This window comes from Phodopus roborovskii, unplaced genomic scaffold (genome assembly GCF_943737965.1).
Source record: "Phodopus roborovskii unplaced genomic scaffold, PHOROB, whole genome shotgun sequence".
Lineage (NCBI taxonomy): Eukaryota > Metazoa > Chordata > Mammalia > Rodentia > Cricetidae > Phodopus > Phodopus roborovskii.
The window spans coordinates 2,956,457-2,981,439 of NW_026126409.1; the positions used below are offsets into that span (position 1 = coordinate 2,956,457).

Below are 24,983 nucleotides of genomic sequence, written 5' to 3' on the forward strand. Positions count from 1 at the left end.
TGGTTAATGACAACAACCAATCTCCTTTTAAAGGTAAAATGGGGTTTTGGTATAGATATGAATACTTTGTTTTGGAATGGATTTTCATTTATTGATACAAATTTAAGGTCAATCTTGTGATAAGTATATTTATCCTTTTGTTTAGATATTGTGTTTATATAGCTCATTTAGAAATGTAATGTATAATATAGTACAGATTATAGATAATTACCTATGATAGTCAAAGTTTAGAGTTAAGTTAGTTAGGTTTTTCAAGATACACAGACATGTATTTGAGATGAATAGGCATTCTTCAAAACTTTCAAAGACTTACAGAATATAGCATTTAAAATGGTTTATGATTTTTCTTGACAATGAGACACAAATGCTCTTGGCAACAACACCTGTGTCAGAAAGGAAGATGGACATCGAAGAAACACATTATAAAGTTTACTTCCAATATGGCAAGATTAGCCATTTGGACAAGATACTGATCTTGTCTGGACTGTTTCACTTTATGCTGTATAAACTGGACATGCAGGACCCACAGAAAAGTGACTGCTGATTCAAGATGGACATTGCTACAGAGTTACTGCTTCATGGAAGAGTCTGCCAGACAGTCTATAGGACACAGAAAAGTGACTGACAAACTGTCAATACAAGAAGATAGTTTAAACTTTCCTGCTTTGCTGAACTGTCTGCCAGACACACTATGGCCTATGGGCTGAAGATGGAAGATTACAGAACTTCAAGTGACTGACAAGGCATGATGTCTCTGTCATTTCTAGAGTTTATATACTATCCTTCTGTGGTCTTTGAAGGAGTTGAAGACAGATAGTTATGGTTATAGTTTTTCTTAGTTAGGATTAAAGGTAAGTTACATAGACTTTAGACACACAAAGATAGGACAGATGAAATATTTTCTTTAAATCTTGCTAAATGTTAATGGACTAAATATTGCTAACTGTTATTCTTACTTGATAATTGTTATGTGATATATTTTGCTATATTAAGGTTAAAACCCTTGTTTTTATTTAGACAGAAAAGAGGAGATGATGGGAGATGTTATTCTGCAAATATATTTCTCATATTGGTTAATGAATACAGCACTGTTGGCCAATAAGAAAGGAAGACAGGAGGGACTAGGAGACAAGGAAGAAAGAGGAAATAGGAAGGAGGAGTCAGCATGGAGAGAAGGGAGAGAACAGAACCGCCAGCCTCTGCTCTCCTGTAAGACCATGTGGAAATACATTGAAATGGTTTAATACTTAAGACAAATAAGAAACTAGTACCTGGCCAACAGCATTATATCAAATACAGAGTCTCGGTGTGTTAATTGGGGCTGGCACGGTGGTGGGAACAGACCAGCAGCAGGAGGAAAACCTTACTCCTTACAAGGATACATGTATTATAATTTAATAGTCTCTAAATATTCATTTCACAAATATTTATCAAACCTTTCCTACTTAAAATATTTCTTCACACTGAAGAAGCAACAAAGAATGAAGAAAGAAATTATGCCCTAAGAGCCAATAGAATAAAATGTTTTGGATTATGATAAAAATTTCGAGGAAAAATAAATTGTTATTTGGCTTTGTGTTGCACACACATGATGGAGGTATTTGAGAGGTAAAAGCAGCATGGTTGTAGGTTTGAGGGCATAGACCACACTACCCTTCTTTAAAATAACAGTGGAATGATCTCTTCTTTCTCTTGTGTGATTTTCCAGGGAGTTGGGAGGGAACCATGATGTCATGGGTTACATGAAGGAAGCAGGAAGGAAGAAATGGGTCAATTCATCATGTGTAATTGTAAATATGCATGAAAATTTCAAGAATAAAGAAACATTAATAAAGCAACTAAAAGGGAAAAGACACTAAAGGAGAAAAGTTTTTTACAGAGGTGGGAGTTGACGAGAAATGGGAAGGGTGAGAAAGGCATCTTAAAAATATAAGAATAGCATCATCACCCTGACCATGCTAAGTCAGCACTCTACCATTGTTCTATGTCCCTAAAATAATGATGCTCTTCAAGGGAAGCAGCAGTGCAGAACGTAAGCAACCTGAGGTAAATAGTCCTGTTCAAGGAGCAGCAAGAAGTAAGTATACCTGGAACTGAGCAACAGCAAGAGAATTAGAAACACAGTTAGGGCAATAGCATTATGCTGGATAATGACTTCTTGCCAATGTAAGGGTTTGCTTGTTTGCTTGTTTGTTTATTTCAGGCCATGGTCTTAGTATATAGCTGTGGACATCCTGGAACTCACTAGGTAGACAAGGTTGTTCTTGAAATCATAAAGATTTCAAGGCTTCTGTCTCTGCCTTCTGAGTACTGGGATTAAAGGTATATGCCACTACACCTGACTTAAGGGTTTATTTTTATTCTGAGGATATCTAAAGTGTTGGTGATTCTAAGCAAGACTGCCGAATTTATGTTTGAAAATGGTCATTTTGACTGTTGTGTTAGACATAGACATAAAATCAGACAGAGTCTGCAGGATAGACCAGACGGTAAAGGTGTTTTCTGAGCAAGCCTGATGACACAAGCTCAATTCTTATAACCAATATAAAGGTGGTTGGAGGAGCTTGATTCCACAATGCTGTCCTTTGGACTTTTCATGTGTGCTCTGACATATGTACATGTACAAAACAGCAGGAATACATTGTTTTTAAAAGATCCAATGTCAATGATTATTATCAAGTCACTATCTAACCTCACGGTTTTGCTATCTACAGAATCATGGTACATCAGACAACTGACAGCAGGTCCCAGAGGAATTCTGCTGTGCTGCATCTGGTATGTGTCTTAGAGAGGATGAACACTCTATTTGGCATGTGACAAGAGGTCAGAGATTAGTGATTCATCATAAATGAGTATCAAAAATGGTTTACATTTATGTGGCAAAGACATCAATATTCATGCTTGGCATTGGCTTATTATGAACATGTCAAAATATAGATTGGAGGTGACCTCAATAGCCTGACAGTTTTCCAAAATAGGAGTAGTCTATTACATTAATGGCATCATGTGTTACCAGATCTAGTGAGCAGGAATAGCTTATATTCTGAATGTATATCAATTGTGTGATATAAGCCAACATATGTTTACAGACACAATTTTTAGGAATATGCTCTTGTACATGCTAGTATGTGCCTTCCTGAGTGAAGAGTAGACTTCATCCTATTGTTATAAATGACCCAGAATGTTTGGCAGGAATCTGAAGTTGAAGGCATGAAAAGCTCACTTAGAATAATTCAGATTCCTGTATCAAGTGACTCAGAAGACCACTGTTTTGACCAAAAGAAGATCTTTAATGCTTTCAGCCAGCCATAATCTAAACTGCATTGTTGTCAGCCCAATAATAAATGATGAATTTCATGTTCCCAGAGCACAATGATAAATAAAAATGAAATGCAGGCTTGATATCAATGTTCAAAAAACATACAGTTGCTACCTATATTTTAATCTATCTTCCACAATACATAGTTGCATCTCCATCCTATCTGCCCTATCCAAATAAAGTGTTCTATTTAGAAAATGGAAAAGCAAATAAGCTAAATATACAAATGGATAATCGAAGGGAAAATGTTGATGTTTTAAATAGAGGTAACAGATTTCATCAGAAATATATCAGAATTCTCCTTACCATTTGCAATGTACAATAGGATGCTTAACTGTCATATACCATTAGACTTACTGAGAAACTGGCTCTGGAAACAGGGTAGAACCTCCCATTCTAGATTCAAGTTTGTCCCAAGGTGACCTCCAAGGCCTTTTGTGAGGAGATGGACTGCTCCCCCCATCCCTATAACAGGAGGACAGGAAAGGCACAAACAACTAAGGGTTTTAAAAGGTTCTGTCTTTATATAATAAACAGGTAAATCATTTTCAGCAGAGGCATGCAAATGCCTATATAGTGGGACTGGAAAGGCAGAAACTCAACCCCAGCAATGCTGCAAAGAAACTGCACCAGGTACTGCCTGAGTCACGGATTCCAACATGGCTGGCTACTTCCATGATATTTCTGCTGGATATTTGTAAACTCCAATTTGATGTGATTAATTCTGTTTGTTCACTCAATCACACCATTTTAGTCACTTCTGTAACATATGGTGAGCACCTGAATTGATTCTTTTTTTCCTCTCTCTCAGTTATTTTATGTTATCTGCTACTTGCTATTTATTTTTCTAACCTCTTCTTTCTAGTTGTATAATAAATACTCTTATTTGAAAATGCAGACGTAGCCACTGCAAATCACTTTCCTGTCTGTAGAGGACATTACTCATGAAGAAGCCTTGACATGCTGTTGCACTCTAGGAAGAACAAAAAGTAGAATATGGATACCAGTGGACCATGCGCCTCAATCTTTTACTCAAACCAGGTTATATTGTCTTGCATGAAGTGCAATAATTCATTAGGATTAGAACTTGTCTGTGATGAGGAGGGGTGTTTGTGGCTACCAAATATTTTTCATACCAAATCATCCACTGAATTAATTGAGCCACTGCCAAGGTCAGAGTCACAAGGAATGGAAGTTAGAAATATTTGGCCAAGAGAGGGACTTTGGAAGGAGGGTGAAGAGAAGAAGATGAACTGGATTTGGCTTGACATTTTCAACAGCAAAAGCTCATAATGCCATCTTGTCCTTTTGTTTTTCTCTTCAGAAACTGTAACCCATTCATGTCCAAGAGTACTGAACAGGATGGATGGGTAAATATGGACCACATGCATGCAGAAGATGGACCATAGAAGATAGTGTCAGCTCTTTGATCCATTTGGACTTGAGTTTTGTGGCAATTGACATGGGTTTATCTACAGTCTTTGACACATCATCATCCATTTGTGCCAGCATACTTTGTTAAAGATGCTTTCCTCCTCCAATTGTATACTTTTAGATGTTTTTTTTCTCAAAAATCAGGTGTTCATAGATATGTGCATTAAATCAGGATTATCAATGGATCAAAGACCTGAACATAAATCCAGCCACACTGAACTTCTTAGTAGAGAAAGTAGGAGGTACCCTTGAACAAATTGGTATAGGAGACTTCTTCCTGAACATAACTCCAGTAGCACAAACACTGAGATAGACAATTAATAAATGGGACCACCTTAAACTTAGAAGTAAGGCAAAGGACACAATTGACAAGGCCAAACAGCAGCTCAGAGACTGGGAAAATATTTTCACCAATCCTATATCTGACAGAGAGCTGATCTCCAAAATATAAAAAGAACTCAAGAAACTAGTCAGCAAAACACCAAATAACCCTATTTAAAAATTGGGTACAGAACTGAACAGATAATTCTCAATAGAGGAAATCAAAAAAAGCTGAAAGACACTTAAGACAGTGCTCAACATACTTAGCTATTAGGGAAATGCAAATCAAAACAACTTTCAGATACCATCTTACTCCTGCCAGAATGGCTAAAATTAGAAACACCATTGACAACTTATGTTGGAGAGGTTGTGGAGAAAGGGGAACACTTCTCCACTGCTTGTGGAAGTACAAACTTGAACAGCCATTTTTTGAGATCAGTATGTTGGTTCTTCAGAAAAATGGGAATCAGTCTACCATAGGACCTGCCAATTCCCCTCTTAGGCATATACCCAAATGATCCACATCCATGCAACAAAGACATGTGTTAAAATATGTTTATAGCAGCACTATTTGTAATAGAAACTGGAAGCAACCTAGATGCCCCTCAATTGAGGAATGGATAAAGAAGAAGTGGCACATTTACACGATGGAATTCTTCTCTGTGAAAAAAAAAATACAATGTAGTCTTGAAATTCGCAGGCAAATGGATGGAACTTGAAGCAGCCATCCTGAATGAGGTAACCCAGTCACAAAAAGAGGAACACATATGTACTTGCTCATATACGGATTTTAGACCTAGAGCAAAGATCACCAGCCTATAATTCACACTGCCAGAGGAACTAGGATACAAGGTGGATTTTAAGAGATTCATATAAGGTGCCTCATAGAAGGAGGAAGGGACAAGTTCTCAAGAGCACATGGGGAGTGGGGGGCAGTAGTGGAGAGGGAACTAGGAGAAAGAGGAGAGGAGAGGGAAGCATGTGGGACTAGGAAGATTGAATCAGGGGAGAAAAAAAGACAGGAGATAGACAGACAGAGAGAGAGAGAGAGAGAGAGAGAGAGAGAGAGAGAGAGAGAGAGAGAGAGAGAGAGAGAGCATAAAAATGGGAGCCATTATTGGTTTGAAGAGAACACTGAACCTAAAGAAATGCCTAGAGACCTACAAGACTGACTCCAACTAACAATTTGAGCAACAGTGAAAAGGCTACCATAAATTGCCTTCCCTGATAATGAGATCAACAACTAACTTATCCACCATTATGGAGCCCTCATCTAGTAACTGTTGGAAACAGAAGAAAACACCCACAACTAAACACTGAATCAAACTAGAATCCAGAGTCAGAGAGAGAGGACAAGGCTAGGTTGCAGAAATACATAGAGACAGCTTACCTGAGCAAGGAAGAACTAATGGGCCCCCCAGACTGATAGCTGGGAATACAGCATGGGACTGACTCAGCCCCCCCCTGAATATGGGTCTCAGCTAGAAGGCCTGAGCAGTCTAAGGGACCTCAGACAGTGGAACCAGGATGTATTCCTGGTGCACAAAAGGACTTTGCGGGCACATCTTTCATGGAGGGATAGTCTCTTAACCTAGAGACAGGAGAAAAGTCGTAGTCCCTACTTCAAATGACTTGACAGATTTAGATAACCCCTCCTGGGTGCATCACTCTCCATGTAGAGTGGCGGGGTAGGAGTGGAAGGTGGTTGGGGTGCATGTGAGGGGGAGAGAGGAAAAGAGGGAGGGAGAGGGAACTGGGATCGATATGTAAAATTAAAAAAAAAAAAAAAAGAAGATAGTGTAGCACCATGATGAAATCCTTTCTAGTCCCAATTTCTGAGTAGTTTTGCTTCTAAAATTTTACAAGTATTGTTCTCTTAAGGAACTTGTTGATGTGGATTTTTGTTCATTTACCTGCATTAGAAGAGTGTCCACATGCACAGAGTTCTTCCTGTCTCTGCAGGCCCTTTTACCAATAAGTGGCCAGGAACAGATGAGAGCCTTGTTCCCTGGCCTCCAGAAGGACAAATCTACATGCCTTTCCCCCCCATCTTTCTTGACTTTCTTGAGTTGCTTCTGTCACTAGAGCAATGGGTTCTCACACTCCTACTTGATTAGAAAATCACTGCAAAATCCTTACCTGAGAATCTTATTATGGCAACCGGCCTGAGTGCTTCTTCCTATTATTATACATCTATGTGATTTTTTGTTTTGTTTTGAGAAGTAGGATATATGAATTCAAATATTTTGGTTGAAGTTTTGTCTTAACAGGTCTGAGAATTATTGACTTATAAAGTCAAGGCATTAGATGAACACTCATAAGGAGTGGACATACATAAAGAAAAAGCCTCAGGCCCAAGATGCTTCAGATTTTCTTAATAGTCCTCATCACCTCTACCAATTCAACTGAATTTATAGCCACTTACTCAGCTTTGATCTCAAGGGGAACTTAAACTAAGGATCTATGAAAATCCTGCAGTTAGTTCAACTTATTTCTCAATATTATATCCTCCTTCACTTCATCAATGCACCAGGGTTATCCTCTAAAGGTATGCTGTCTGAGGGTATAGCTGATTTATTGGTCCCTTGTACTAGCAAACGAGGAAAGATTTCGTAGTAATCCAGAATATTAAACACCTGCTTAGGAACACAAATGCTTGGCTTGTGTTCATCTTAAGGCATTTCCAGTATATTTTACACATTGGGAACATGTTTAGCTTGACCTTGCTAGGAAATACTTTGGAATCTTAAAGACAGACTTGGCAAAATATGGAGCGATAAAGCTTTCCAGAAGTCAAGTGAATCATGAATTTGATTTAACAGGTAACACTCATTTAACATGCTGTGATATCCCTTAACTTTGACATTGTGCACAGCACATCCTCAACAATATTTGTTGAAGAAGTTGTTTTGACTACATTATTCATCTTTTATTGTGAAATGAGCTGGGGTATCCACATAAGAGAAATCTTAAAAAACACTTTTATAGTGATATAACATTTTCATGATAACCTTATAGAAGATATTTCCAGGCAGAAACCAAATGAAAAATTTAGATGAAATCTGTCAAGTCAATATAGTCTGGGGGATATGCTACGAAACTGAAAACTCACTGAAATATTATTTTGTTAAGGTAGTCACTTTTGAATTTCTTTTCATAAATGAATTCAGTTTCATGAACTATTTCATGCACAAACAAAAAATTAAAGACTTTATTCAGTAGAACAATTTCATGAACTTGAACCGAACTAAGTTTCTTTCTCTGTGACAGTTGCTTTTGAGAGGATTTTCTTGTGAAGCACACATTGCTGCTAGCTGAATATAATGATTACCTATTATAGAAAAAGTGAAAAAGATGGGACTTGGCTACATTTTAATCTTTAGAAACATGTGAGTCACATGTTTTCTAAGAGTAGCAATGAGAACTAATGATGTATTAAAATTCCAAAATAAATGTGTGTTATAAATTTGAAGGTTGTTCTCTTCACAAAGATTTTTCAACAATATCTTCTACATGGCTTTAAACCAATATGAATTATCTACAGATCTTGAATCAACTTTATATATCAAAAGCATGCTGTTCTTACTAGAACAAGAAATATTAAGGAAAAAAAAACATGTAAGATGTTGTGTTAGCACATGACTATAACTCTAGTACTTCAAGAAATACACAAGTCAAGGCCAGCCTAAGATATATAAAGAGACTCTATAGAAAAAAGTATAAAATAAGAAAGAGGTATAGTTTAACTATCTAATATTAAGGCAAACAAAAACCATAAGCTTACATGAATGTTGGAATAACCAGAAATCTAAAACTGTAATTGTCATTGAACAATTTAGAGGTTTATTCAGAGATTAAAAACTACAACTGTGATTTTTATGTTCACTCACAACTCAGCATTTATGATGCCCTATACTTAGAATTTTCATATTCACATCAGGAATACCATGTTTATATTGTGTAATTTTAAATGGCAAATGTAATATTCACATTCATCTTTGTTCAGATACAGAAAAGAACCTCGAGGGCCTTGCTAGACTCTGGTTCTTTGTCTCATTTTTCAAGTCAATGGTACCTATATAGCCAGACTAAAGGAAATGTATCTGTCATTTAATGTGTTTTTATAATAGCTCCTTGGCTATTTTATGTTCCCTTTTTTATAATCTGCTTCCTTCTTTTCAAAGTCTTATACTTCCATCCCCTTAAACATGTTTCCCAACAGTCAATCACATCAGACATTCAAGCCCTTGGTTATGTGCCTCTCTTGTAGGAAACTCTCTCTGAGCTATCCTACTGCAATTAAACAAAGATAATCTTTACTTCGCCTCATAGCCTCTGTCTCAGGACAAGGTGTTTAGGGTCCCCTTGACCATGATCACTGTTTGAGGTCTAAGGGTCCTCAAGGTTGAGATATGTAATCATATCCAACCTTTGATTTATTACAATGAAATCTTCAAAAGAAAAGAAGCAGAGAAATTGTGCATGGGCTCAAGTTCATACAAACCAGCAGCAAGCTTCCAACAAAGCAGTACACAGTTCTCCAGGCAATATTTTATCTCAAAATCAGGTGATAACAGCACCTGTGCAGTTTTATCTACCAGGGAAACTGACTAGAGACTCATGGTCTAGAGTTGTACTGGTCTCATTCATACAAATAGTTTAGGCTCCCTGAAAGAGATCATGAACTTCAGTCTCCTCCTGAAAAAAAAGTGTGTGCTTATGAGAAACCACATGCTTTGCAGTTCCAGCCCAGTGAACTGGTGAAATCCATAAGTAGAACTGGACTCTCTCTCTCTCTCTCTGAAGTCTAAGTTCTCACATGCCAACAACAACCAAACTTGCCAGTAGGCCTTTTGAAATCTCAGAACTGTTCAATTTTAGGGGCACATGCTTTTGTAGAGTGTATCTTATGTGTGTATACTGTCTATATAAACATGTATACAGAGTATGCACATTGTGTGTATTCTATGTGTGCACATATATTGAACACATTTATACTTATATGTATAGCATTATCATATATTTTCTCTCAACTCTGTTCTTTGAGATCACTAAAGATCCAGTTTACATTTTTTATTGCTTCACCATTCCAACGTAGAACAAGAGAAACAGTAATAACTGTTGATTAGAAGGTCTGTTTGTTCAGTAAGGAATGAGATGACCCAGGGAAGAAAGTAGACCTAAGGACACAGGGCAAGTTTTATTATATTGTCCTGGTAGTTGTTCTTACAACATCTTGAAACAGTCCTGTATCAATGGATGGAGTTTACCACAAACTATAAAAAGGGAAAGAAGAAAGCTAGTGTGAGTTTACTAGTTCTGGACTAAAAACATTTATTATTGTTAAATATGAAATATTTAAGCTAACAGGAATATATAACATTTTTAATGTCTATCTTAATATTATCACTGTCTAATTTATTCTGTTTCACCTATAAAAAGTGCATACACTAACATTACAATCTCAAATTCATTTGCCCAATGAGAGATTACTAGGTGCTTTTATTAATGCTGTTATTGAGGTCTAAATATTTGGAACTCCACAGAGAGAGCTAATACTTACATATGGATTAACTGGGTTTATAGAACCAAGATATACATGTTGCTGTTCTTTTTCTCTTTATAGATATGGCTATAAAGGAAATTTAGTAACACTTATTAACATGTGCTCTGCTATACATGCTCTAATGATTCCATTACAACGATTCGAATACCCTTGGAAATTACAATAGTTTCACCTAAAACAAGTTTGACAATATTAAAGAATAAAAGTTTTATTCCGGTTTTTATATTTTCTTTTCTGATACCTGAAAAATGAAAGAATTCAAATATTGACAGTTTTTTTTTTTTTTTGCCAATTCATTCTCAGTAGTCCTCAGGATTACTGAAGAGTTTATCATCTAGTAATTCATAAGAGTAGTAAGCACCAAGTAATATATTTATCATTTTTATTATTATCATTTTGTGTCAAATGCAAAGAGAGTTATATGGGTTAAGAGATTTTTTAAATTTTTTTTTATTTTTATTTTACATGTTGATCCCAGTTCCTTCTCCCGCTCACCCTGCCTCCCTCCCTCTCACACTCTTTCCTGCCTCACATGCACCCTGACAACCCTCCCATCCCATCCCCCCACCCCAATTCCACATGTAGGGCAATGCCATCCAGGTGGGGTCATGTAGATCTGTCAGGTCATTTGAAGTAGGGACTAGGACTTCTCTCCTGTCTCTAGGTTAAGGGAGTATCCCTCCAAGGGGGATGTGTCTGCAAGGTCCTTTTGTGCAGCAGGAATACATCCTGGTTTCACTGTCTGAGGTCCCTTAGACAGAATCCTTCTAGCTGAGACCCACATTCAGGGGGTCTGAGTCAGTCCCATGCTGGATTTCCAGCTATCAACCTGGGGCCCCGTTAGCTCCTCCTTGTTAAGATCAGTTGTCTCTATGTGTTTCTGCAACCTATGGAAATCTACTAGAGTTTGGTATCAAACCTTTCTGTGGTACAGCTAAGGTATCAGAGAAAAGATTTTCATTAATCCCACACAGAATGTCAGGGAATCTTTAAGAAGTCAGAGATGGGAAGTGAGACTTGTGATTTTTATATCCTTTCCAAAGGAATTATTTAAAAGCCTGAACACTATAAACACGTTGCACTTTTTCAAACATCAGTTTAAATAGAGGATATATTTGAGCTCCTAGATCATCATTACTATTTAATGAGGTAACAGAGCTGCCATCCCTTTGACTAGATTCTAAGTTACTTGCTCAACATTAATCTGTTCAGAATGATACCACTATTTCATGACTCTAGGTGGGCTTTCTCCTATGAGACTTGGATGACAGGCATTTAGGAGATGGTTTGTTAATATGAAACTAAATGAAGAAATCCTTCAGGTGAGGGAGTGTTTTAGGGAGTTTAGGTGATTGCCTGAGGAAACAACAGAGCAGAGACGTGAAGATCCCACACTCTGAAGTGTTCTCAATCAGAAGGGCACATTCCCTCTTAAATATCTCTGGAGGAATTCTACTTTGAATGTAATTCAAAGCATTCAGTGATGTTCCTTCATATTTTCATTATTATAACAAATACCAGAGACTACTGTTTTCCAGAGAAATGATTGCTCTGGATCACAAGTTTGGAGTTTGAAGTCAATTGCTAGGGATTTCTGTTGCTTTTAGAGTTCTGATGGAGCAGAAAGAGAGGGAACACAACACAGTGAGCATATGGACTTAACTAGCCACACCCTTCAAGGGTATTCCTCAAATGTCTACTAATCTATCACTCAACTGCACCATGGTTCTACTACTTCTCAGAGTATCAAAACAGCAACACATAGGTCTCTGGGAGGCACTTACTCTCCTGCTGCCCCAGTTTTGAGTCCTGCATATTTTTGCAAGCAAGCATATGCGTGCATTTGTTCTGGATCATCTTTCAGAGGATGGTATTCAAGCATCCTTAATATTGGTAGCATTGCAATACAGAGGTCCTTCTTACAGAGAAATAGGCAGCGATGTGTATATTCAAGGTTGGGATGCACTGGAAGCACTCTGTACATGGGCACATGGGCACATGTTATATGTCTTAAGGTCTGTCTTCAGGAAGCCAGCTAAAGAGAATGATGACATTCTGGAACTCCTACTTATCAATGAGTAACAGTCATTTGCTTCTGGGAATTAAGCAGAAGGTAGAGCTTCTTTAAATGGGAAGCTGAAGTTGTTGTAAAGCCTACTATTTGTTACTAATTTCTGGAGCCATCATAAGAAACTAATGAAATTACTAATACAGGTTTGTGGCTGACAATGTGGAATGTCCGTGGCCAATGAAAGGTCCTGAAATGGAATTTGCCTTCATGCAAATTCATTTTGCTCCTGACAGTGTCTTGAAAATTCAGAGTTCCCATTTTGAAAAATGGCCACATATTATATTTTATTCCCAGGCACCATATCTACCCATCACATGGTATCCCATTTTAAAGAACAGTACATCAATGTTTGCAAACTCGTAAAAATTCTAGAATATTTGAACAGATACACAATAAATTCCTGACCCTGTTTCCTGGCTTGGACTTAAAAAGTCGGCCTAGGCGAGTATTTTGATTTTTATCCATTAATTCTGTAACCCAAATATGGCCAAACTAAAGTTTTTATGAAAATTATTTCTACATGCAGAAAAAGTATACATTTCAGTGAGGTTGACACTAAATCCTGTCATTCAAAATTCATGGGAACAGTGCCATGATTGCTGACAGTTTTGGTTGGAGTGCGTGCTGCCTCTAGGATATTTGAAGTGGAGGGAAGGGAAAAGAAGTCACAGTTCCCAGTACTGAAAATAGAAAATTACCTTCTGTATCAAGAGCAAAGTGGAAAAACAATATTGCTGATTATATGAAGGCATGATGTTTCCATTAGTAAAAGTGCAAAATAGTTCAAACCATTAATAACTAATATTTGAGAATTTCTTATGCATCACAATTATAGGTTAAATGTTATCAATATTCATTGAACTCATGAAACAGAAATCAACAAACAAGAACATGGAGAGTTTTCACATACTTTTGATATGTTACTTGATCGACTTGCAGATCGCCCTGGGGACTTTTCATTCTGAAAAACAAAATTAGAAGCACTGATTAAAGAAAAGGGTGGTCCAATTTTTCATCATCAAGAGGAAATTATAGATCATCTCTTAGGTTTATGAATATACTCGATGTCCTGATGGATGGATCCAGAAAGAGCTTATGCAAAATGACTTTTATTAGATTGTGTTTCTCTAGTATATAACAGTACACTGTTAACATATTCAAATTATATTCAGAGTAGTAACTAAACTAGCAATATTTGTTTACATGAAATTATCCTTTCTACAAAACATCCACTATGCAATCTCTTTGCAAATTAGACAGTGGAAGTACAATCCATTGTTTTAACAACCAGAAAATTATGAGTAAGTTCTAGTTTCCCATGCAAGCAAACACCCTGTGTTAGATATATGGTGGAAACCTTCAACTTGTGCTCTTGGGAAACACATTTTATTGGTCTTGTCTGTCATTTCACATGTTCCTGTAAGCACTTACTCTTTAAAATTTAAAGTGCTAAATTTAGTATGTGGTTTAGTAGAGATGATGCACTAAAAGTGCTTTTGAATGGCATTTTTTATAACATGAAATTTTAAAATATAAAGTGACCTTAAGGAGTTCAGCCTCCTAGTATGAAGGCAGGAGATTCTTTTCCAGGACACTAAAGACTTAGGGTCTAAGTCAGGAATGGACCTGAACTTCTGACTTCTGCTTTCTGTTTGCTATTTCTATTCTAATTATCTGTTGGAGGATAAACAAGTGGAAAAAACAGAGTTTATGGACACGCATATAGTGTGTAGAAAGTGTTTGACTTAATGCTGTCTTCTTGACAGAAACTCACAGCAACTGTGTAACCCACAGAACAAACCAGGCAAAAGTAATGCATAGATTGGGGAGCTACTCTCCAGGCCCCAACATGTGCTGAGTTGGCAGCACGAGCTGCTCGGGGAGGGAGAACTGCTCTATTTGAGGATATGGCCTCTGGTAGGATTTCCGTCTCCAGTGAATGGCCCCAGGACAGTGCAATGTGCTTGAAGTTTCCTATGATGAAGACTCATGTTTGCAGATGTGCTATGGTAGAGAAAAAAGGCTATAGTCATTGGAAACTGTCGCTGTTATATGCAGATATTCCAACTGAACATGTGACATCTAACTCCTGTAACCATGTTATTACAGACTGAGATGAGTCACGAAGATATGATCAGTCCCACCTCATAACAGCCCGGGAATCTAGCCTGTGATGAATGTGCATGATGCCCACAGATGTGTTCCCCTGATTAGCTTCTTTTGGTGATGGAGAATGGTACTTTGCTCCTGACATTTCTACTCATCTTCCAGACACTAGTTAACAAAATCAATCCATATTCCTCTCTCAATGAAATTCAGAGTTTTGACACAATATTGTGTGGGAGATAGGCAAATAAAGCACACACAACATTAGACTTTAGAGGGATGCTTGGAGTAGTGAGAGTGGTTATTTTGTTTGTCTGTTTTCATTGATATGGCATTTGAGAGTGTAGGTAAGACGTGGTAAGTGAAACTGATACACCAAGACCTGAGAGGAATACAAAATGTAGTGTAACATATGTCCTTAACCATTCAAAGTAAATAAGCCTTGGTGCTAGTTGGAAATAAAACAGAGATGGTCAATTCATTTTCCAATGGAGAATAGTTCGTCACAGGGATGTGTATATATTCTGGGCCAACATCCTCCACTCAAGGAAAGGAAGCATCCATCTGATAGTTTGGTACCTCAGAAAACTGTTTAATATGAAATCTATTACCCCAATTTTCTCTGAAGATAATAAGGCCAGGCACTGAAAGAAGAAAGTGAGCTCACAGAAATATTAACATTTCTTATGGCCAAGTTTTATAGTGTTCTATGCCAGCTCATGGAAAAGGCAAGCTCATCAGAGAAATGAATGGGCAAGGCATCATGGAGAATAAGAATATTGTCTCTGTGTTGGCAGTGATTTAAAGTAAGATAATGCCTTGCCTTTATATGTATTAATAATCTCAAAAATAAAAGACAAAAATGAAAATTTCTCTACTCGTTAGTAAAGTATATTGGTTTCTTGCTGTGTAAGCAAAACACTGGAAGCACCTTCTCTCCTGAGAAACCTTCCAAAGCAATCTGTCCAACCTGCTGCTAATTAATTGGGTGGTTTATTTTATTACTGTTGAAATGACATATTCTTCTTTGTAGATTAGTCAATATGGTTGTCATACCTGATTATAATCAGTTTAAGTAGTTTATGTTAGATCAAATATAAGATGTGTCCAAATCTAACACACCTTACTGCTACTCAAATTATCATGATGTATAGGCCAGGGGAACTTGGAACCACCAACAGTTTCTGTCTTATTTGTGAGAAAAGTGTAAGATTATTGTAGAGCAATTGTGGTGATATCTTGCTTGTACAAATAAAGCCTATCTGAAGGTCAGAGAATGGAGCTTGCCACTACCTAACCATAGTGGTCTGGAGGTCTATACAGACAAACAGGAAGTAAAGTACCTGGGTGGAAATAGGATATAATCAGGGAAAAACCAGAGCTTGCTCTCTTGTCTGCTGAGACACTAAAGAGGTGAAGTGTGGTGGTGATTTGCTTCTGCTCTCTGATATCTCAGCATTATCCTCTATATCTGACTCCAGGTTTTTATTATCTAGACCAATTAAGAACTCCATTTATAAGTAATGTTGGATTTTAACATCATTCCCACACATGGAGAGAAACTTAGAGTTTCAAAGGCAAATTTTTAAGATCTTTCAAAAAGTGTTTGTTTGGGCATGAATATATCTGATATGATTAGTATTGTCATTAATATACTAAATTTTCTTTCTAAATCTTGATAAACGTTAATAGGATTTTTATGTGATATATATGTAGGTGTTGACTAGTATGTCTAAGTGTGTATAGTAGAAGCCAGAGATGGAGTTTGGGTGACATATTTGCTGCTCTCCACCTCATCTCCTTAGACAGCTCCTCTCATGGAATCTGGAACTTACTGTTTTAGCTGTAATGATCATTTAGGTGGTCCCCGGAATCTTCCATATTCATCTCTACTCCCCAGTGCTGGGATTGCATCAACAGGCACATTTTTCAAAATAAAATTTATTTACTCTATATGGTTTTTACATCATATATCTTAATCCCATTCATTACCCATGCCTTTGCAGCTGCTCTCTACATCTGTGCCCCCCACCCCAGAATAAAATAAAATTAAAGAAAAATAAAATTAAATGTGAAGAAAAAGGGGAGGAATCAAAAATCTTGTCATGGAAGCTGCAGTGTGGCCCAAACAGTCATGTTGTATACCTCCTTGTCCATACATCTCTCTTTTGAAGTGTACATTGCAAAGAGTCATTGGTCTGATTCAAGGCCTGTAGTTTCCACTGAATGCTCAATGCAGAGCCCCCACTTAGATTCCTCCTGTATATCCTGCTTTCATCCTGTGTTGTGGGGATTCTACAGCTTTGGGTCTGTGGGTCAGGTCCCTTCACATGCTCCAGCAGATCATAGATGGAGTAGATGTTGGTGCAGGCCAAGTTATAACTTTACTTTGAGTCTGGGCCTGGGAAACTATAGTGTTGGACCACAAGATGGGAAATGGGGACAGCTCTCCCAAGGCCACAATTTCAGGGTTGGCTCACCTAGACTGTTGTAACAGTGTTGGCTCAGTTGTGCTGCCTTGGAGAGATGCAGTGTTGTAGCTGGTGGGGGTCAGGGATGTCTCTCTCACACTCATGACCATACAACAGCCCTCCCATCTGTCTCCAGTGTAGATGGGAATGGCACTGGGGGGGAGGGCACTTCTTCTGAGCCCCTGTTGCCATAAGACAGATGGGTAATAGGGACAGCTCTCTTACGGTAACAGAATTGGGACTGGCTCAGACCCATTTTTTTTTAAGTGCTAGGGATCCATACTTAGGCCTTCAAGCTTGCACAAGTATATCACCCACCACATATATATGGGAAAATGTCAGAGAGGAAACTTTAAAAATTGTGTTCAATATGTGAATTAGTGCTAATGAGATGATTCAGAGGGTAAAGGTGCTTCCCACCAAGTCTGACAATCTGGGTTTGCTCCACATGGTAGGTAGAACTCAGCCCTATAAGTTGTTCTCTGACCATCATACAAACATACAAACATGCCATAGTAGCATGCACCACAACACAAACACACACACACACACACACACACACACACACACACACACACACACTGTGGTTGTTTGAAAGAAAATGGCTCCTGATAGAGTGGCACTATTAGGAAGTATGGCCTTGTTGGATGAAGTGTGTCACTATGGGTATGGGTTTTTACATCTTCTATGCTCAAGCTACATCAAGAGTGGGACAAGATGTAGAAATCTCAGCTCCTTCTCCTGCACTATGTCTGCCTGCATGGTGCTGTTCTCACCAGAACTAAATATGTGAAACTGTAATCCAGCCTTAATTATACATTTTCCTTTATAAGAGTTTCCACAGCAATGATGTTGCTTCATAGTGATAGAAACCCTAGTTAAGACACATACATAAGTAAGTAAATAAATAAATGTGTTTAAAATGTGTATTAGAGGAAAATTATATGCTGAAGCACAAAAAAAGGCAGACTGAGCTGCTCTCATGGGAATCAGTGATATGCTATTCTTTCCTCCAACCTCGCCCAAGAGTAAGGCTCATGACTGAAGGAAAGGAGAAAGAAATGCAGCAAGTTGGAAGGGTATCTGAGTAATTTAGTAGTCTGTTTTTACTAAGGTAACTAAATATTGTAATAAAATAAACACTTAAATTTGAGACTCAGACAAGAAATAAGTAAAGCATGGCACAGTCCCAAGACACTGAATATTGATGAAATTTTTACTGATAGATTTATAAAATCTCAGTCAGCAAATGAAAAACAGTAAATGTCATTGGTACTTTAAAACGTATTTAACCCTAATCATTTTTTAAAAAAAATATAAAGACTTACAGGACTCTTCATTTGACTATTATCTGATAGTCTTACAAGAGAAAGACGAGTTTGACAATTTTGGCCCAAATTTGAAGCTAATTAAATACTGACCAGGATGGACTCTGGTCAGGTCCATTGAAGGATTCCCAGGAAAGGTCACAAGTTATGCTTTGTAGAGGCTTAAACAGGCATAACCCATAATTCATTGTATTTCCCATCAGGTCCAATCAAAGGGAAACATACATCCTGACATATTCACTATATTTCTTGCCTCTGTACCTCCCACCTATATGTGATCAAGCATATCTGGTGTAGTTGGTTCAAACTAATTTTGTTAGAGGAATGAAAACATGTGGCTTGTTATTTTCTAAGAACTACATCTCCCAGCATTACAGGAAATCATCTTGTCCATGGGCAAGTGGGACTTCAAGGTTAATTTTGGCTTTTACAAGATGACAATTCTTAACTAATTGAAAATTAATCATACAAATTCAAAAATTGGTCAAAAAGAAAGACAACACTCTGGAATATAGCTTTAGAAAATATCACACATTTGAAAAATGTTAAAAATTGTATTAAGATAAAATTTTGTTATTGTATGGGCTGTTGTGACTCAGCAGTTAAGAATGCATGCTGTTTATCCAAGACTTTAGTTATCTTTGCTGTGTCCATATTCTTCATCTCACAGGGACCTGTAACTCTGTAGATCCAACTCCTTCCTTCACAGACCTCTCCAAACACATGGCATACACATACACAAACACACACATATATGGATAAAAATAAACTTTTTAAAAAATTATTATTATAAACATTGTCATTTTCAAGGATATAATTAAAAGAATATAAAAATATATCATAAAATTTTATGCTGATAAATTAAATTTTTACAAAGAGACAAGCACTTTGTAAAATAATCACAAAATAGAAAAGTTTCTCATTCACATTTAAGGGGGAAGAGAAAAGTTTAATAAAGATAAAATGGAGGCATAACTATAGATTAGGAAAAATGCTACATGTTCACTCAGGTGACATTGTTCCAACAAACCTGAAAATAGACTGAATTATGTGATGTGCTCAGAAAATAAAGTTTATAGAATTATTTGAAGAAGAAGATAGTATTAAAAGGCATTAACCCTAAAAAGCTGAAAAATTAAGTAAAAGGTTATCCATCCCCAGATAAAGACATGAAGATTGTACAACTGAGCCATTTTTGTCTTGGAAGAAAACCAGTTCAGATTTAAGTTAAAGTAATCATGTCAGAGAAATCTTCAGTTGCCTAATTCATTTTTTTTTATAAATGAATTGTCAAACACTTTGAGATAATACCCACAAAGACATAAAGAGACAAGAAATTGTTCTCTATTCTCATCTATGAGCATAAACACAAAAAAGTTTTGAAAATATTAACATATATTTAAATGCTACTATATATTTTTGGAGTATTATCATAATTTCCACAGACTAAGATGAATGGAACTCATTCCACGTTTTTCTTTATCATAGAATATGTCAATTTGAATAGTTACCCCAACACAGTGAAAGAGACAAAAGAAATAACACAATTAAATGCTAAAAAGATATTTGTAAACCCTATCAGGCATCTAATGTAAATTTTAAGTGAAATACAAAAAAGTCTTAAAAAAATTCTAAAGACAATATTGTAAAAACCAATACCACACAAAATCTGAAACAGTTACATTTTAGAATGCCATTCATGAAACAGCTCCTTTCTATGAGGGAGCCTATTTTGTTAATATTCAAGTTGATTAGAGTATCTAGGAAACAAAACAAAGGAAATAGAATGTTTGGTAGAGAAATACCAAAGAGAAGCAAAACCCCAATTTTCTTTTATTAGTGGTGTGGTGTCTATGGCTTAAGCAAATTGATATTGCTAATGAGATCTCAGTATGGGGTCCAGATACCAGATTTATGCCATGGTGAAATCTAAGTCTCCTAAAATATATTTTACCCATCTTTGTATAGACAGAACTTTCACAGGGCATGTACCTTTTCAGGGATACTATCTCTCCCATCTTCTGCTTCAGACTCACTAAAATAAATCCTTCTAAATGAGATGTGAATAGATCTAGCAATGTTGCTTCCTTCCTCTCACATATAAATGCCAAATACTTTCTTTTTGCTCTCTTCTGTTACCCTGATTTTGTTACTGCTGTCATAATCAAGTGGAAACCAAGTATCAGAGATGATGGAGCAAAATTCTGAATGCTGGAGGTGCTTAGATAGCTAAGTGTGTAAGTATTTTCTGTCAAGTTGGATCACACCCTATCCCAACATCACAGAGAACTAAACTTTTACTTCTTATGAGTAATTATATTTGTACTAATCACAATTACCTCATATCTTCTCAATGAAATTGCTACAAAATGAACAGGGTTCTCTTCACAGTAAATGCCCAGAAAGATGATGGTTAGGAACCCATTTAATAACAAAAGCATAAGAGCATAAGAAAAGCTTACTGAGGTTCATAAATCATGTTATGAGAAGATGACAGCACAGACCCAGTGTTAGATGCCAAGATGGTTTTGTAAGATATAAATCTTATAAAATTGACATATAAGTAGAATGTATTAGAAAAAGACAGACTCCTGATGGAATGAAGTTTAAAATATTGGAAACAAGTCTAAATTATAAGATGACTTTTATGATGTGGAGAAATCCACATAACTGAGACAGGACCCAAAACTATTAAGTCACTGGTTTATTTGTTTTGTCTGCGGAAATGTGCGTAGGTTCCCAGAGACACCAGAAGATGGTGCTGAATTCCCCAGGTGCTGACATATAACCACTATCCCAGTTGCTATAGTAACCTTTCTTGTTCTCATAACTGTTGATCTTTCCACCTTGCCAACACCCATTCTTTGTGATTTTCTATATTCTACCTGCAAAAACACCTGGTCCCCAACCATTCTTCTTACTTCCCCTTCACCCTTTCCTACATCTTGTTCTGCTGACTATATAAGCTCCTGGTAGGAAAAATAAAATTTGCCAGTTGATCAGAAGAAAAAAAAAAAACCTGGGTCCTCTGCAAGAGCAAATGATGTTTACCTTTGAGCTGTTTCTTGCCCTCCAAATAGACTATGAATGTTCATAAACAAAGAAAATGCAAGATGAAGAAACTCAACAGGGAAACAATCCCATGTTAGAACAAAAATTCACAAACATAAGGAATGCTGATCATTGGTGCACACGAGGACATGACTTGAGATACAGAAGCCAGGAATATGTCAGTTGAAGAAACGTTTGTCCTAATGCACTTTGTCCTATTGAAGGGTAATGTCAAAGGAATCAGCTCTTGCTGGTGAGGACAGAAGGAAAGAATATTCTCAAAAGTGTCTAGCAATGTGATTTTCTTTTTCTTTTTGAAATATATACTGATTTTTATATAAATTAAATTTTTTACATTAGTGAGAACATTTTTTTGTTATTTATACATTGCATTTTTTAATTTTTATTTTACATATCAATCCCAGTTCCCTCTCCCTTCCTCCCTCCTTCTCTCCCTCCTTCCCACAATCTTATGTTCCCCTCCCACCCTTCCCTCCCACACACCCCCACTCCACATGTAGGGTGATGCCCTCCAGGAGGGGCCATCTACATCTGTCAAGTCATTTGGAGTAGGGGCTAGGACTTCTCTCCTTTCTCTAGGTTAAGGGAGTATCCCTCCACGGAGGACGTGCTCCCAAAGTCCTTTTGTGCACGAGGGATAAATCCTGATTCTACTGTGGTCTCTTAGACCTTCCAGCTGAGACCCATGTTCAGAGGGTCTGAGTTAGTCCCATGCTGGATTCCCAGCTGTCAGTCTGGGGGCTCATTAGCTCCAATTTGTTCATGTCAGCTGTCTCTATGTGTTTCTGCAGCTTGGTCTTTTCTTCCCTCTCTACATCTGGATTACAGTTCTGCTCAGTGTTTAGTTGTGGGTGTCTGCTTCTGTTTACATCAGCTAGTAGATGAGGGCTCCACGATGGTGGATAAGTTAGTCTTCGATCTCACTATCAGGGAAGGGCATTTATGGTAGCCTTTCCACTGTTGCTCAAATTGTTAGTTGGCGTCAGTCTTATAGGTCTCTGGCCATTTCTCTAGGTTCAGTTTTCTCTTCAAACCTATAATGGCTCTCTCTTATATGGTATCTCTCTCTGTCTCTGTCTCTCTCTGTATCTGTCTCTCTCCTGTCATTTATTCCTCCCCTGACTCAATCTTCCTAGTCCCACATGCTTCCCTCTCCTCTCCTTCTCTTTCTCCTAGTTCCCTCTCCACTCACTGTCCTCCCCCACTCCCCATGTGCTGTGGAGGTTTTTTCCCTTTCCTTTCCTTGAGGGACCTTATATGAATCTCTTAGAATCCTCCTTGTATCCTAGTTTCTCTGGCAGTGTGATTTATAGGCTGGAGATCCTTTGCTGTATGTCTAAAATCCATATATGAATGAGTACATACCATGTTCCTCTTTTTGTGACTGGGTTGCCTCATTCAATATAGTTTCTTCAAATTCCATCCATCCACTTGCCTGATAATTTCAAGATTCCATTGTTTTTTTTTTTCCCACAGAGTAGTATTCCATTGTGTAAAAGCACCATGTCTTCTTTATCCATTCTTCAGTTGAGGGGCATCTAGGTTTTTGCTATTACAAATAATGCTGCTATGAACATAGTTGAACATGTGTCTTTGTTGCATGGATGTGGATCATTTGGGTATATGCCTAAGAGTGGGATTGCCGGGTCCTGTGGTAGACTGATTCCCGTTTTCCTGAGGAACTGCCATAGTGATCTCCTTTTTGCCGTCTTATTTGGAAAACAATCTGACAAGATGTAAGATTAAAACTATCATTTTATGCAATAACATTGCTAGAGAACCCATGCTTTAAGTTATATTGAAGAGAAACAATAATAGAGGTACGTTAAATGTTATTGCCTCCAAGTTTGAAATCCCCAATGTCGTGGATCATTTTTGTGACAGGGATTCTGGGCATCTCATCAATGGTATGTCACTAGCTCTTTTCCAGGCTTTGCCAACAGGGGGCACTGAACAAAGCTGGAAGGCTGAAGGTAACAGTTCTGGGTGTTTCACCTGGGTGTTGTCCCTGAAAAGGAGTTCTTTGGTGGGCTAGGTACATTTCCCTCCCTGTATCAGAGGCTCAACACAGTGGTCAGTTGTCTCCCACTCACAGAGGAAGGTTCCTGGCATATTTTAGATATGCCACCACCTGTCAGTTGGTTTCAATTTTGTGGAAAGTTTTCTACTTATTAATGACCCTATATTGAAAATATGTTTTAATTTAAAAGAAGTATGTGTGTGTGTGTGTGTGTGTGTGTGTGTGAGAGAGAGAGAGAGAGAGAGAGAGAGAGAGAGAGAGAGAGAGAGAGAGAGAGAGAGAGAGAGAAATGAGAGGACAGTTTGAGTTGTTTCTTACTTCTCCACCCCATGTGTTCTAGAATAGAACTCAGGCTGTTAGGCTTGGCTACAAGTCCCTTCATATACAAAACCATCTCACCAACCCAACAAAATGTTTTGTTTCTCTCTTTTAATTAACAGAGAAAACAATGCTGTTTTGTTTGGGTTTCTATTGATGTGATAAAACAATATAACTAAATACAACCTGGGGAGGAAAGGGTTTATTTAATCACTGAGGGAATTCAGGGCAGGAATGAAATAAAGCAGAAGGTATGTAGGGACACATTTTATTGGCTTGGTCCTTATGGCCTGATTAGTCTGCTTTCTTTAACAACAAAGGATCCAGATGCTCAGGGATGGCACCATCCACATGGGGCTGGGCTCTCCCATATTTATCAACAATCAAGAAAATGCCCCCCAAGCTTTGTCCAGAGGCATATCTACAGGGAGCGTTTTCTCAATTGAGGTTTTTCTCTTCCCAAATGATTTTAGCTTACATCAAGTTGACAAAACAAAACACAAATCCTAACCAGGCCAAGTGCTCAGCAATGGAGAAATAATTATTTAATTTATAGTAGAGTTACTCCCTGGGATATGTTGTAGTTTGGGGAAAATGCATAGAATACTTAAGATTATCCAGAGAAAAGTCTACTGACAAGTTCTACTGTGTAAATGCTTTTTTTTTTCTTCCAATAATAAAATATAGATATCCATTCTTTACTTATGACCTTTTTCCTGTAAGTATTTAACTTTTCACCAGTTTTCTTCATTTTTTTTCCTACCTGAGCATCTGGTTCTCAGTCATAACTAAAGGTGCTATGTGCCCATTTGAATCTCAAGTGTCACTTTCACAGGTATGTCAGGTGTCTTCTATTCACCCTTTCGGAGCCCTGTGACACTCTGTTGTCACATCTTGAAGAATCCCATCAGAGGGTATGTGACTCCAAAATTCCCATCTCATTCTACCCAGGCAGAG

General features: G+C 37.5%; 1 protein-coding gene across 4 annotated transcripts in view; it reads right to left on the bottom strand.

The window, feature by feature from the left end:
* Marchf1 (membrane associated ring-CH-type finger 1) overlaps window positions 1-24,983 on the bottom strand; it is a 528,109-nt gene that overhangs the window by 167,359 nt on the left and 335,767 nt on the right. For all 4 annotated transcript variants that reach the window (XM_051181944.1, XM_051181945.1, XM_051181943.1 and 1 more), the window contains exon 3: window positions 13,622-13,672. In XM_051181944.1, coding sequence (XP_051037901.1) covers window positions 13,622-13,672 — 51 coding nt within the window. The remainder of the gene's footprint in view (window positions 1-13,621; window positions 13,673-24,983) is intronic.